The sequence below is a fragment of the Camelus dromedarius genome, chromosome 7 (genome assembly GCF_036321535.1).
Source record: "Camelus dromedarius isolate mCamDro1 chromosome 7, mCamDro1.pat, whole genome shotgun sequence".
NCBI lineage: Eukaryota > Metazoa > Chordata > Mammalia > Artiodactyla > Camelidae > Camelus > Camelus dromedarius.
Genome location: NC_087442.1, coordinates 28,727,721 through 28,743,922, shown reverse-complemented (window position 1 = coordinate 28,743,922; position 16,202 = coordinate 28,727,721). Strand labels below are relative to the sequence as shown.

The 16,202-nt window shown below is 40.5% G+C and overlaps 1 protein-coding gene across 5 annotated transcripts in view; it reads right to left on the bottom strand.

Moving 5' to 3' along the window:
* The window catches only part of CTTNBP2 (cortactin binding protein 2), a 159,258-nt gene that overhangs the window by 29,996 nt on the left and 113,060 nt on the right, over positions 1-16,202 (bottom strand). For all 5 annotated transcript variants that reach the window (XM_064487403.1, XM_064487402.1, XM_031455260.2 and 2 more), the window contains 4 exons: positions 15,209-15,326; positions 11,887-12,162; positions 9,113-9,208; positions 7,859-7,938 (listed from right to left, as the gene is read on the bottom strand). In XM_064487403.1, the coding sequence (XP_064343473.1) occupies positions 7,859-7,938; positions 9,113-9,208; positions 11,887-12,162; positions 15,209-15,326 (570 nt within the window). The remainder of the gene's footprint in view (positions 1-7,858; positions 7,939-9,112; positions 9,209-11,886; positions 12,163-15,208; positions 15,327-16,202) is intronic.

The window sequence follows — 16,202 nt, the reverse complement described above, 5'->3', positions numbered from 1 at the left end:
TGGATCAAAGACTTAAACATAAGACAGGATACAATGAACCTCCTTGAAGAAAATACAGGCAAAACATTATCTGACTTACATCTCAAAAATGTTCTCCTAGAACAGTCTACCCAAGCAATAGAAATAAAAGCAAGAATAAACAAATGGGACCTAATGAAACTTACAAGCTTCTGCACAGCAAAGGAAACCGTAAGTACAACAAAAAGACAACCTACGGAATGGGAGAAAATTTTTGCAAATGAAACCGACAAAGGCTTGATCTCCAGAATATATAAGCAGCTTGTACAACTTAATAAGAAAAAAGCAAACCCAATCCAAAAATGGGCAAAAGATCTAAACAAGCAATTCTCCAAGGAAGACATACAGATGATCAATAGGCACATGAAAAAATGCTCCATATTGCTAATTATCAGAGAAATGCAAATCAAAACTACAATGAGGTATATCACCTCACACCAGTCAGAATGGCCATCATTCAAAAGTCCACAAATGACAAATGCTGGAGAGGCTGTGGAGAAAAGAGAACCCTCCTACACTGCTGGTGAGAGTGCAGTTTGGTGCAGCCGCTGTGGAAAACAGTATGGAGATTCCTCAAAAGACTAGGAATAGACTTACCATATGACCCAGGAATCCCGCTCCTGGGCTTGTATCCAGAAGGAACCCTACTTCAGGATGACACCTGCACCCCAATGTTCATAGCAGCACTATTTACAATAGCCAAAACATGGAAACAGCCTAAATGTCCATCAACAGATGACTGGGTAAAGAAGATGCGGTATATTTATACAATGGAATACTACTCAGCCATAAAAACCGACAACATAACGCCATTTGCAGCAACATGGATGCTCCTGGAGAATGTCATTCTAAGTGAAGTAAGCCAGAAAGAGAAAGAAAAATACCATATGAGATCGCTCATATGTGGAATCTAAAAAAAACACATAAATACAAAACAGAAACAGACTCATAGACATAGAATACAAACTTGTGGTTGCCAAAGGGGTAGGGGGTGGGAAGGGACAGAATGGGATTTCAAAATTTGTAGATACTGACAGGCATATGTAGAACAAATGAACAAGATTATACTGTATAGAACAGGGAAATATATACAAGATCTTGCAATAGCTCACAGTGAAAAAAAAAGTGACAATGAGTATATGTATGTTCATGTATAACTGAAAAATTTCCTCTACACTGGAATTTCATACAGCATTGTAAAATGACTATAACTCAATAACAAAATTGTAAAAAAAAAATTCTTGAATCAACTGTCTATATGATTCCATTTTTTGAAGCACTGAATTCCAGAAATCTAGATAGAGACTGATCGATCAATTTTACTTTGTAAAAAGGAAAATCTGCCTGAAAGCCTATAGAATTTTTAAATGAAATCTTGACCCTCATGTATAAGGATACCTTGCCTGAGAACATGTGGCGATGTAGGGGATGTTGGGACAGAAAGCCAATGACCTTTTATGTAGGGCAAAGGCAGTGACATTTGGAGCCAGATGTGGAGAGGGAAGCCATCCCCCGATCTCTGCCATCCTGCGGCTGAGCTCCCACTCCCAGCCAATATGATGCAGAGAAGCTTTCTTCTTGGAAAGGTCTTGTAGAAAAGTAACTGGGCTGATGAAACGCCACCTTACCAGTACAGGGGACATAGCTCGTGTATGAAGGCTGAGCCACCCAAACTTAGAGAAGTGTCAGGCGTAGAAGTGTTTGTCTCTCTTCATAATGCGAGATGGGACAATGTCAGGGCATGTGTGTCTACGTTTGTGCTATTGCTGCTCTACTGTGCTCCTGATGAGTTTGCTCCATTTAGATCAGAGGGGAAGGCCACATCCTTTAGGGTGGCTGGAGTGGACTTCTGCCAAGACAGTGACTGCCCCTGGCTCATCACAGGAAGAGACAGGTTCTGAGACAGGCAAGGCTTGAGGGAAAGTCCTTAGCATGGAAGGAAGAAACTCCTTCCTTACCTGGGGCCTTTAAGACTTGAGCGGTGGCCTCCAAGGAGACCAGGACATGCTTAGAGGAACTCCTGGAAAGTGGAGAGAAACTAGGCTTGACCACTGGGTGTCAGGCCATGAGCTAAGGAGAGAAGATCCTTAAAGGGGCCCCTGGATGTTGCACTTGGGTCGGGGTTTTAAGCTCTGAAAGACAATTTACCTGGTAGCCACCAGTGGTTTTCTCTGAGTTTAAACACCATTCCACCATTGCTAAGTCTTCAGTAAAAAGGGAGACAACAGAGGCTGGGGCAGCAGGGAGAGTGGTGTGACAGGAAGAAACGTGACAGCAGCCACAGCTGCGTAAGGAACGTCAGGATCTTAAAGCCACGGGATGACCTCAGCACAGGCCAGCCTGGGATGTCTTCTGTGCTATGGGGGTCTGTGAGCCAAGCAACGGTAGAGGTGCCGGCAGGGCCCGAGACAGGGACAGGGCCTCCCCCAGAGACATGGGAGGAGAGAGAAAATCCTGTAAGTTCAGCTGAGGTTCTGCTTCTATGCAGCAAGGCCACAAGACTTCAGGGTTAGGTTGTTACTAAGGAAGAATTACAGAATAATCTCTTATTTGTCCCTAGGTGATGGACAAGCCTGGGGATATACAGATTACACTTGTCCTTTAAAAATGCTGCCCAGATTTATCTAGTTATGGCCTCTTTCTACCAATTTTAAATGGAACATGGTAAATCCTTTCGGTATACGTAGTCAAACCTTTTCTGGCTTGTGAAATCTTTCTTCCATTATACTTCTGTTAATTTCTCCACTTCTACTTTTCTTTCTTTTTTTTTTCTTTATGCTTCCTTTTTTACTGACATATAGTCAGTTACAATGTGTCAATTTCTAGTGACAAGCACAATGTCCCAGTCATGCATACACTGGAATTTGACACAACATTGTAAAATGACATAACTCAATAAAAAAAATGTTAAAAAAAAAGATAAAAAAACAAATTTCTTCTGAAGAGCACAGGAAACTATATTTAATATCTTGTAATAACCTTTAATGAAAAAGAATATGAAAACAAATATATGTATATAGTTCTCTTTATTTCTAAGGAATACCTATGATGCTAAAGTTCCCTTTCTGTGCTCTGTGAGAGTATCCGTCCCCTTATCTCATCATTACCCTAACTCTGCTCCCCTCTCCCCCCCATTGTGGGAGAGGGGTCCTCCAGCCAGTCTCTCACAGCCCTGAACGGAGTGTTCACCATCTCGCGACTGCTCTTTGTGATCAAGCACAGCTTCGGTGCCACCACCACAGTTTCCGTTGTTCTTACAGCTCCCTGCCTCACCCATCTCCTTTCCAACCCTCTTCCTTCTCCTCTCAGCCGGCACTCGACCATGGCTTCCTTGTCCTGGTTTTATAGTCTATCTCCTCGCATTCTTTAGAGAGTGAACATAGTTTTCCAACTTTTCTCTGCTCTTTTCCCCCTAGTTATTTTTAAGCTGTGTCCTTCTGAGTTTCCAGAATGACAACCCTGTTCTGTTCTGCAGTATTCATCCCTCCATAGATAAAAGGTAACTTGCCATTAGTATTTATATACTGTGAAACCACAGGAAGAATTCTGCAGCAAAGAAGGACGTGTGGGCCATCACTGGTTTCACTCGCTGTCCACTGATTTTCCAGCTGAATGCCTGCCTTAGGTCACTAGATGGAAGGTGGGCTGGTGTCTATAATTTTTAGTTAAACTCCAGGATCCAGCAGTCGCTGCAGTGGGCTGAACTCCTGCTGTTCCCCTCAGTGGACAAATGCATGGGATGAACTGCAGTCCTAGGAAGCAGGATGCTCCTGTACCCATCCCACCAGAGTGCTCAATAACTCACTTCCTGGATGCAGCACGGGCTCATCAAGGCCCTCTGACTTCCTGCTCAGGGATTTCTAGGAGCTTTAAGCTCCGAACGGACGAGGAAGGACCTGTATTAACAGGGCTGGAGGATAATATTGTGGTGCTGCAAAAAGCAGAGTAAAGGACAGATGCCCAATTTTCTAATTTTCTAACTGGTGTAGATCTTGCTTTTTTGAACCATTAGTAAGATGGTTACCTTCTTTCAGGCAGGCCTTAAATAAGTGAACACAACACTCTCTTGCCCCTGAAGGTAGTGAAAATTTTTTCTAGATTCTTGCCAAAGGAAGACTTCAAAGTTCTATTTTCCTCTGTTACTGTAAAATTTTGTCACTTTTCAAAAAGTACTTTAGTGGGAAATTGTGTGTTAGGTACTGCTGGCCAGGTGCACTTTTCAACCAGAAATCTTGAGCTCTCCAAATTACTCCCAAACTGCTATGACTTACTGGGTAGAAATTCTCCCACAAGGAATGTGTTGTTTCACACTAGTGAAACAGGATACAGATTTTCAAGATTTACTGAATAGTCTACCCCTGAGATTTTCAACCAGCATTGCTTTTTAATCTTGTCTCACTTTTGAAAACAAGAGTGCTCTATTCAATACAGCCATCCTGTCCAACTGCTTATGTTTTCTTAAGATTGATTTTGCAGTCATGTAACAGCAAGAGACCCAACTTCAAAGATAAGCTGTCTTCAATTTCAACCTCATTTGTTCTCAGATTGTAGGTTCTTATGAAAGACTGGAAACATTCAATTTAAAATTTCATTGAAAGGCCATTCACTAGCAGTAAGAAATTTTTGTTCACATCACCTAATATCCTTTCTGGAATAAGTAAAATATAAATAAGTGAATCCAGTAAGCAAGAAAAGGTAAAAACGAATGTACAGACTTCCAGATCATTCATACATTCTAATGCATGCCTCCTAGTAGTACATTTCTCCTCTTTTCAGGTATTAATTTTTTGTTAATGGTATTTTGTTCTATCTCATCAAATGATATAGTTGTGTGGGTTGCCGTTTAAGATCTGAACAAAAAATTTAATTACGAAAGCCTATTGCTTTACTGACACTTTGCAAACGTGCAAAACTATGCCAAGAAAACATATCTGTCTGTTCCAGAGTTAACATATTATGTCTCCAAATAACAAGATTTGAGGTATAATAAATGTACATGCTCCATGCTTCCAGCAGAGGGCTCTAAAGATAGACAGGTAGATAGGTAGGTAGATGGACAGGCAGGAATTTTGGGGGGAGGTGGAGGGAAGGTAAATATTTAAATTACGTTGAAAGATCTATTTTTTGAAAAACAAAATCAAACTCAACTTCTACAAGGTGAACTGGTGTCGCCAGATGTATCTTTGAAGCGCACGCTCGCAGTGCGACAGTTTTGCTTATTCGTAGAGGGACACTGGCCTTGTTCTCACAATTGGTGCCAATCCCCTTTATTCTTGTGTCTTCACAGCCTATTCAGGAAGCTCTTATCACATGTCAATTAGTGTTTTGTGAGGCAAATGAATTCTGGATTAAAGGGAAACAATGACCTTCACAAAGGCCCATCCATTCCTTTCTTTTTTTCCCTCTCACAGTGTTTTTTTTTTTGCAGAGTGGAGTTTACAAGAGGAGCTGAGGTCTCCACTAGGGTCAATGTGGCACCTGTAATGTGCTTTCAGACTTGTGGCATTATTTGAAAGCAATAAACTTCAATTTTGTTTGGAGTTTCACTTGTCAGACTCTGAGGAAAAGCTTCTACTATCCTGAGACAGCTTTAGGCCAAGCTATGCTGAGACGCTGAACTCAGAGAAGGATGAAAAATAAAAGACCTTTAGAGAGCTAATAAAATTGGGATGGCTATAGCCTGGTGTCATGTTTTATAGCTAAGATTTTAATTCCAACTTCTCTGACATACACTTTTAAATAACTAATTTATATATGACTTTAGAGCCACAAATGACCCAGTAATTGTTCACTTATTCATGTGAAATCTCCCCAAACTCTGGCACATCCAGCATCGTGTATACACAAAGCTGCAGTCTTTCATGTCAGAGGTTTTATCTATTTGCTGAGGTCTCTCTTTACAGAATAGGCATAAGAGAATAAAAGAATTCAAGAAAAATTAGAGTTCACATACGCAGACACAGACACACATAATGTTTTAAAAAATTAGCTTACTGAAAGTATAAAAGCCAATCTCACACTTGGTTCCTAACTTCAAATAAAGATAGGCCCTCACTTATTAATGTAGATATAATAACTTGGGTATTATAGCTGTTTAAAAAAATAAAACTGTAAGATACAACTCTTGGGTATAACTTCTCCCTTGTCACCTAGCCTCTGGCACTCATGAACTCTTCCTGACCCACATCTCCTCTGGACTGACACTCGCCCTACTGGCCAGAATCTTCTTCCACTATAGCCACGGAAGACAAAGGATCCATGTCTCAGACCTCACTGCCACTCTAGGTGCTGGAACCACTTCTTCCTCAGACCAGGGAACTGGCTTCCTCCTTCCCCTAGGACCTTAACTACACTGGCCTCCATGCCCTGAAAAAGATCAGGATGAAGCCGGTCACCTGCTAAAGGGTTGATGAGCTTTTGTGGGCCATCTTAGATACGTAGCCATCATTGACAACATTATTTTTATGCAAACACAGCAAACGTGTTTGGGGAAGGTATAATAAGCAGAATCTCCTAGTGATGACTAGCACACTGGAGTGGACAGCAGACAGAATTCTCAAGAATTATGCTCATGGGGAGTCAAGAGTCCTACATTTTCAAATAGGGCTCAGATGAGGGTGATCTATTTAAGTATTTTCCTAATAATTATTCAGTCACTGAATTACTAAAATACAAGGTTACGAATAAGCTAAAAAATTGCAAACTGGCTGAGGAAAGTTTGAATTAATGAAAAAGTTCAACTATTGTAGTAAGTAATTAGTGATTCAAAATTAAGTTAAATATCTCCTTATTCACTCAAGGATGGAGATTTAAAATTCACTTGTATTACTCAACTAGTCTATGAAAGTATTTAAAACTAACATCATTAAAAAAAAAAAGCCTGATTTAAAGGTTTCACTCCATTTGATTTTCTGCATAAGGATTTTAGTACATGCATTTTCTGTAGCACATTTACACACATAGTGAAAACTGGTTACTGCAATTCTTTCTTAACCAAGAGGTTAATAACTAGCATAAACTCTAATAACATGCATGAGAATGGAAGACAGCCTAGTTCAACTCTTTGGATTTTACCACCTACTACTCCCTGAGGATCATGGGCAATTTGAGTCTTGGTTTATTTACCTCTAAAATAGGAGTAATTGGTCAAGTACCTACCTCACAGGATGATTAAATGAGATTATCTATATACTTAGAGCAGAGGTTGGCATGTTCAGGCATATCTCAGAGACATTGTCACTGGTTCTAGTACTAACGCAATAAAATAAATATTGCAATAAAGCAAGTCACGTGAATTTTTAGTTTTCCAGTACATATAAGTTATGTGTATGTTTTCACTATACTGTAGTCTGTACTGGGTCTCTCATCTGTGGGGACTTCTGTCTTTGAGAAAAATAAACTTTTGTACTGTTTAAGCTACGACTGGTCTCTGTTCAGGTGGCCAAATCAATACGCTAAGTAATGCTAGCGTATTTACTCAAATTTAAATTGTGAAAGTTCACAGCCAGGCATCTTCATGTCTATAGTTATTCTCTTTCATATTGACGATCGATTACTTGATGTCAAGTCCTTGTTAGGGGAGGACAACCTCCTCCTGCCCAGATTGTAACACTTCACAAGTCACAGGTGGCCTCTGGGTCGGGCAGTGGACACCTGGATGGCTGTGACAGACAGATATCCACAACAAAGGTACCAGCAGTATTCCAACGAGGGGGCTGTTCGGGAGGTCCGGGCACAGGGTGGGTGGGGGCTCACACTGTTCTCAGCACAAAAATGGGCTCCCATATAACCCAGTGTCAGGGATAGGAGTGTAAGACTCCAGTTGACGGCGTCCACCTACCAGCCTGAGGTAGTTCTGCAGCATCTGAAGAGGGATCATAGTTGCGTAAGTCACACTACTGAGGCAGCCTTCTTGAGGACCTGTGTGAAAGAAATACACAGGAGGAAAATTGGTTCTTGTTAAATACAAATGGTCAAAACATAACAGAACCTAGCATAAAAAAACACAATACGTTGACTTATGTAGGCCGAGCTGACATTTGGCCAAAAGGCACCCGTGTACCTTTGCCATTGTGAATACACTGCAATACTTTGCACAGGCTGAGAAACAGCCCCTGCTGCCGGCTGCCAGAGAGCTCCCAGCAGCCCCCTCCCTCCCCTGGAGAGCCCACCCATCTCCTGTCAGTCATGACCAGGGCCTTCAGATCCGGGCTCCAGCACTTTAGCTGGTATCCATTCTCATTGCTGGATTCAATATTTTACTGTTCACGAGCAAATGTCATCAGAGATAATCCCAGTTCTAGCCTGGCCAGCATTAATGCACAGGTCCATTCCCAAACTCTGCCCCCCTCCCCCAAACCCCTTCTGTGTTCTGCCACTCTCTCAATATGGCATTTGAGCCTGAAAGAATTTTCTGGAATGGTCTCACACTCTTTAAAAACTTAAATACCATTCAAAAAATAAAATAAAATTTTCTTAGTTGAAACTGAATTTTTAAAGGCTCCATTCCCCAGTTTGGGAAAGACATGAATGAAATCAGTAGCCTTTTAGAATTAAAGATTGAGAAACTGAGAATTCCTATACTACTTACTGGCTGTATGAGCTTAGAGAAGAGATTCTCTGAGTCTCAATTTCTTTGTATGTACAATGAGGATAAACAGAAATACCTATCTAACTGGGCTCTTATAAGGATTCCATGAATTTATGCTTGTTCTGTAAACAACAGAGCCTAGGACATATACACTCACAGAGGATCAGCTTGTGCATAATAATCATACTGATCACACACTGCACTTGACAGCAATACAAGACATTTCTCTTCACAGGGTGTCTGCCACTCTCTTATCAGCACGTCAGTTTGTTCCTAATGAGATATGCAATCAGAATCACAGCAACCAATGATCAGGACAGACATCACCACACGTGTCAGAAACATGGCATTTGGTTTTTCCTCTCAATCACACGTTTAAAAAAATACCTAATTATTTAGCAGTCAGAGTCACATGCACGGCCTGAGGCCATGGGACAAAAACATGCAGATTCTGAGCTGCTGTCAAATAGTCACGGTGCAAACCTCAGTCTGGAATATCCTTACCTGTTAAAAGCACAGTGACCTGCTCTATTTTATTCGTTCTCATAAAGTCCCACGGGGACTGGGTAAAGCTCTGACCTGCTGACCACGGCACATTTCCTAGTTCAAAAGAATAAAATACAATGTCAAGAGAAGCTTAAAAAGTAATGACTCTTATAAGGGTCAATGTATGATCTCCTGTGTGAGAACCCTAAGGACTCCAGAGCTTAGACTGTCAGAGGCACACATGGGCTATGGAAAGGGTCACACAAGGGGTTAACTTTCTAGTACAATTTTTGTAGAAGATCAAGAGGAGCCCTTCAAACCACAGCCTTTTCCAAAGCTGTCCTTACATGGGATTGAAATAAATCTGGGAAGTGAAAATACAACCAAATATGCCTAGGGTGAAGTTTTAAAGAACAAAGCAGATTATAACCATTCATGGTTCTTCCAATGCCCGCTTCACAAAACCCAAGCGCGCTGGATGAGATAACAGGTCCTGAATGATCTGGTCTCTGTCTCCCTTTCCAACAAGTTTTTGGATCCCAGTAAAAACACGTCACTTCATGGACTCAGAATAAAGCAAACCTTTTCACAGTCCAGGGTCTCTGCTCACTCTTGCTCAAAAAGGGTCCCACTTTATAAGTGTCCACTCTAGGGAGGGATTAGCGACAAGTATGTGTTTCCATCTCTTCCCTTCCACGGATCAACTCTTAAATACCTCTTCTCAGCATGTCCCCAACACACATGCGTACTACCTGTAACTCACTGCTCCTCTGTTGCCCTTGGTCCCCTTAACCTAGTTTAGGTTATTGATACAGTAACATTACTCATATTCATACATAAATAACAATGTTACACGTTTGCCTTGTTTTATTGTGTTTTGTTTTATTGTACATCACAGATACTGTCTTATTTACCAACTGAAGGTTCCTGGCCCTGGATCGAGCAAGTCTATCAGTGCCATTTTTCCCAACAGTATTTGCTCACTTTGTGCCTGTGTCACATTTTGGTAATTCTTGCAATATTTCAAACGTTTTCATTATTATTATATCTTATAGTGATCTGTGAGCAGTATAGTGTTATAGTGATCTGTGATCTTTTTTGATGTTACAATTGCAAAAAGATTACAACTCACTGATGGCTCAAATGATGGTTAGCATTTTTTAGCAGAAGTACTTTTTAATTAAGGTATGTACATAGTGTTTTTTTTTAGACACAATGCAGTTGTACACTATAGACTGCAATATATTATAGATAACTTTTATATGCACTGAGAAACCAAAAAATTCATGTGACTTACTTTACTATGATGTTCCCTTTATTGCCATGGTGTTGAAATGAACCTGCAATATCTGAAGTATGCTTGTAACTACCAGTTATCAAGTGTCCACAGCCAGATACCTTTACCCATAAAACTCAATGATTTTTAGATCTGAAATGCTACTCGGGTGCCCCACACTTCAGGGACATGAATGAACACTGGAACTATTGGGCCTTAGCATCCATTGCTCACAGAATCCAATCTATCTGATGGTGGTGAAGACCCACTTGCCTTTGTCAGTTTCCAGATTAGCTGGATGAGGGCTGCTGATGGAGGGCCATTTCCTTCAAAACGTGGCTGTGCTGATTTCGTTTATCAGACCCCTGGGCAGAACCACACCTTAAATAACACTGCATTTTTTGCACATTGGCATATGTGTTCCTGAGAATCACTTATGACTTATTTACTTAATGCACTTATTTCATTATATAATAATTCTTTTATAATAATTATAATTAAAGATCACAACAATGATCCATAAGTTGTGAATAATTCGCTTTAAAAATTGGTGGTAATATATGTTCTGAAAGTGATTTAACATTTACCTTATACACATGAACAAAATAAAATGCTCTCTAATATAATAGACTGATACATTAATCGCATGGTGAAACTTTGCCCTTCCCTCAATCTTGACCATTCTCTTGCAACATGGTGCTGGTGACAATGTACAGGCTTTCTGATCAGACAGATAGGATATGAATCCTATCTGCTTTTCCCTTTAGCTGTGTGACCTCAGGCAAGTCATCCTGTAACTAGTTATCTGTGAAATGAGCCTGTTCTCAGGACATACTGAGGTCTGTATATACAACACCCTGCCCAGTTCTGACATCACAGGAGGTTCCCCATCGATGTCAGTTCTCCTAGTTCAACAGGAAAGAAACTAACCAGGGACAGCTAACATTTATAGTACACTTACTATGCTCACAAGAAAGCAAACCTTATCTTTTTAAGTTCTTTGGAGTCCTACCAAACAGAATTAACCAATTATCATTTTAACTCATCCCAAGTGGGAGCTTTCACTACATCTTCATTAAAGTGCTTCTTCTGACTCTAGACTTCATTAGGCCTCCCGTCCGAAGGTGAGGGTGAGTGTTAATGTACTAACACATCTCTGGCACAGCTCAAGTTCAAATCTGGAGCTGTCTTCAGAGCTTGTGCATTAGCAAGCAGCTGCAATGTGGTGAGTTTCTTGCATTTATCAAAATAGCAAGTGCAATCACAAAGCCTCATCAAGGGCTTTCATGTTCTTTACTCTCTGGGCATTATTTGAAGCATAAAAGCATTTTTATACTAACAGGCAACATTATGTAATGGCTGCATTATGAATGCTCAAGGTTTTCAGCACCAGCAGCTGCCACAAGTGAGCTCTGAAATGTATTTAATCAATGAACTAAGTATCAGGTTATGGAACCCATAAACATAAATAAACCCAGAAATGTTAACTTTCCCTTCATTGCAGGATGGCTGATACCTAACGTGATGGATCGCACACTGCTTGCACCGAGGCCAATGCTGGAGTCGGCGGTGCTATTAAACGTCACGTCTTCCAGACTCCACCATCCATCAGAAGAGATTGCTTGGAAATGATTTGTCAGAGCTTGACTCACTGCTTTTGAAAAATCATCCCATGATGTCTGTTTGCGGATATTTAAAGCACATATTGTGTTTTCACATTCAAAGTCATCGGAACCATAGTTGCCTGATTGAATCTCACCCACTGAAATCCTTAAGGGTATTTTAAGAGCATCTGTTGGAACAATATAAGAGTTAGGGAAAAAAAAATCTTTGACAAAAAATGAAACCAGCAAAAATCTTACATAAAATAAACAGATATAAACATTAAAAAAAACAAACCAAAGGGCAGCCATTCTATTTCTTTAAATGATGTCAATTGCATATTCTTCCACTGGAGTAAAGCTTGGTCTCCCAATCTCTTCAGTTTTTTTTTTTTTGGAACCACATTGTTTGAACTGTTCGTCTTTCCTTGTTTCTCTGTATTCTACTTCATTGATTCTTTCCCTTCGGCAAGATTCTCAAATTCTTTCCCCTCAAATCTGGGAAAACCAGAACCCTCTCTTGGCCTCAACTCTCTATACTGCCCCTTCCTCCTCACCTTCTTTGATAACATAATACAGGCAAGAAACAGCTGTATAGGTCTGTGCACTTAGGATAGTGGCTTCAGACTCATACAGACCTTGGTCTGGGCCTCAGGGTTAGCCATCTCTTAAGTACTTGGTAAATTTCCTCAATCTCTCTATATCACAATTTCTTCTAAAAAATGGAAGAAATGTACAACTGAGCTGTTAGGCAGAGTAAATGAACTCATGTTTATAAGGGACTTAACACGCTCTTTGTTTAACACATCTGTTCACACACTATCTTACAAGTACTAGTAAGTACTTGATAAATGTCAACAGTGCAGTAGAAACTTTTACAACAATCCTTCCAATCTCTCTGTGACACCAACTGACTGAGGCCCCACCCAGGTGGGCAGCACCCCATGTATTTCTGTTCTCATGAACCGAACTGTATGCTTACCAAGAGCCACTTGAGTTTAGCCCCAAATCTTCTATGTCTGTGGAACTCATGACAATAATTAGTAAATTAAATGTTCCAGACACTGATGAAATGAGTTACTATTCCCATGAAAATTAAGTTGAACACTTGAGAGTCACTGAACAAAGGAGCTGCTATAAAAAGTCATCTAATGAGATATGGATGAGACAAGTAGATAAAATTAGAAAAAAAAAGCTGAATTATCTCTAGACAGATACTGCCTTTAGTTTGCTTCATAAATATGTTTAAATCTCCGAACACTAGAAACCGCAGACAAAGCATTAAAGGTGTGGTTTGTTCAAACAAGAACATGAAGAGCTTCAATGAGCAGAACCATACTAATAGAAAGACCTTCACCTAAAAGTGGATGAAAGCAGAAGCGGGTGTGTTTTAAAATAAAACGTTTGAAAATCTGTTATTTTTATGATTCCTTCCTTAAACTGACTTTTTTCCCCATTAACTGACTTGCTACTAGATTATTTTATTTTCAGTCTTCATGTTACCTACCAGCAACTCCTGACACAACCGATCTCTCTCTGCTCTCTGACACATGCCTGGATTTCCTCGTACCCCAGTGGTCACTCTCTCATGCTGTTCCTTTGCTGGTCCCTCCCCTCTTTCCAGATTTCATGATGATAGAGTATTGCAAGGCTCATTTCTCTCATTTTTTCTATCTGTGTTCACTTCTGTCATGACCTCATCCAGTCCCACGACTTTAAATATCATCTATAGATTGCTGACTGTCAGATTTATATATCCAGCTCATACTCATCTCCAGAATTCTTGCTGACTTGACATCAACCTAGACATCCTAACAGACATCTCAAATTCACAGATTCAAAACATAACTCCTGATCTTCCTTAGTGAAATATGCCTCCCCAACAGCCTCCCCTTGACAGGTGACGGCCACTCCATCCTGCCAGTTGCTTGGGCTGAAAACCTCGGAGTTACCCACGAATCCCTCTCTCCTCCAGACCTCATAACCGGCCCTCCAGTAGGTTCTGTTGGCTCTATCCTTCAGCTATATCCAGAACCCAGACTTCCAAGTCTACTGCAATCCGGATTGAGCCGTCACTATTGTCTCTCACCTGGAACTCTACATTGACGGTGTACCAAGTCTCCCAGATTCTACCTGTGACTTCCCAGTCTATTTCTGACAAAGCAGCCAGAGGTACTTGTAAAATGTTCATCAGATCCTGTCACTCCTAAGCTCAATCACTGAAACAGCGACCTGCAGTCCCTACGATGGCCTACAAATTCCAGTAAGATCCGGCCTCCACTCCTCACCCCTCCTATAACTTCTCAGACCTGTTTCCTAGTTTTTGCCCCTTGCTCATTCTAACCCAGTCACTCCGACTTGCACGTGCTTCCTCAGACACAACAGGTATATCTCTACCTGGCAGGGCCTCTGTCCACTTGATGCTCTGCCTGGAAGGTTCTTACCTGTGGTATCTACATAGATGTCCTCCTTGCCTCCTTCAAGTGTTTGCTCAGATGTCTTACCAGTAAGGCTACCCTGTCTATCATTTAAAAAACTGAAACCCAATTCCCACTTAGTCTTTTCCTCAGCACATCCTACCAGCTCACATATCATATAATGAATTACTATGGTTATTGTTCACTTTCTGCCTCTTAACGTTAGAATGCGAACTCCAAACTACTGATAGAGCTAGCTGATTGAATGCATTGAGCAATAACCTTGATACAAGAGGTCATAATATTTCATGTGATCAGCACTCTATATTCATAAACCCACAAGTGAATCTTTCATAAAATGTGCTGAGTAATATACACTCTTAAAGCTGGAAGGTACCCAAAATATTATCAGTTATCTTTATAGACAGGTAGGCAATCAGACATTGAGAGATAACTGACTTGCCTACATTCATACGATCAGCTAACAGCAAACTACTCAGCCATGATTTCTCACACCCTCCTAGTCTCATGTCTAGAAAGACAAAGTAAATCAGAAGAAAAGACTAATAGTTCTTTAAATACTGTCCAAGGTCAGTAAAATACAAGGAAGATCTATCACCATTTGAATAACTAATTCTGTAAAAAGCCATTTTACATGGAAAAATATAATTACCACATTAAGTGTTTTCCAGTAGTTAGGGTTCAAAGAAGGTTAAGAAGAGAATGAAAACACTGGAGTCACATTACTATTTTCCTCACAGTCCTGGAAGCCCTAGCAGCGTGGACGCAGGATGAACAAGAGGCTGCAGACGGCACTCACTCAGATTCTCCAGCAGATGCTTGCAGTCATCGGTGGCGACATCGTGCGCAGTCCGGTTACACTTATCTCTTCTTTCTGGCTCGAGCCCTCCATGCCTACACAGGACTTCTAGGCAGTTCTGTAAAGACAAGAGCTCTATTACCCCATGTCCAAGTGAATATCTCAAGTGAAAAATCCAAGGGAACATTTAGTTGCCTGCAGCAAGCAAATCAGGAATTCTCAGCTAGAAATCTTACTTCTCTTCCAAATATACAGATTAAACAGTGTCTCCAAATGAAAAGCAAAAAGTACTTCATTCAAATGTGATTCACAGACTCAAAACGTCACTCCACAGAACAGCCTCTTAGGTTTCAAGGGAAAAAAAAAAAGTTAGTTTACTAATCACTCAGTTTGCAGAGTGAAATTAAGGGGGAAAAAGGACTTCAGCAGACAGTATCCTTTTATGGTAATTTGGCAACATACAGCAAAAAGATTTCTGCTGCACCCGGACGTCCCTTGCTGTCTTCTAGACGATGCACTGCTCTCCTAGAAATGCAAGCGCAGGGCTCCAGTTTCAACAATTCTGCCCCAGAGTTTTTGTAAACACATTTATATTTAAGATCTTATGCTGTCCTATTTTTTTAATTTGAAAAGTATGTATGAACACCATGTTGACCGAGGTTTTAGAAAAATATTCTCGAGAGATATTGAAGCTACATGCCTTCTCTTTTTCAGTTTTTTCTTCTGTGTTGCTTCAGGAAATCTCCATTCAAAAAATATCACTAACCTATGAACTGAAAGGTCTAGTTTTCCCAAATTCTTCACTTCAAAGTGACAGACATTACATATGCAAACATTTTCAAGTAAGTCATGGCACGGCAGGGTATTACATGAGGATATTTATCAAGGAACTCTGCTATTTCAACTTTTACCACTTCATGATTTGTCTACTGATTTCCCACCAGAGTAAGTGCAAAACTGAACAAACCATTTGAAATCATGAAGAGAAACAAGC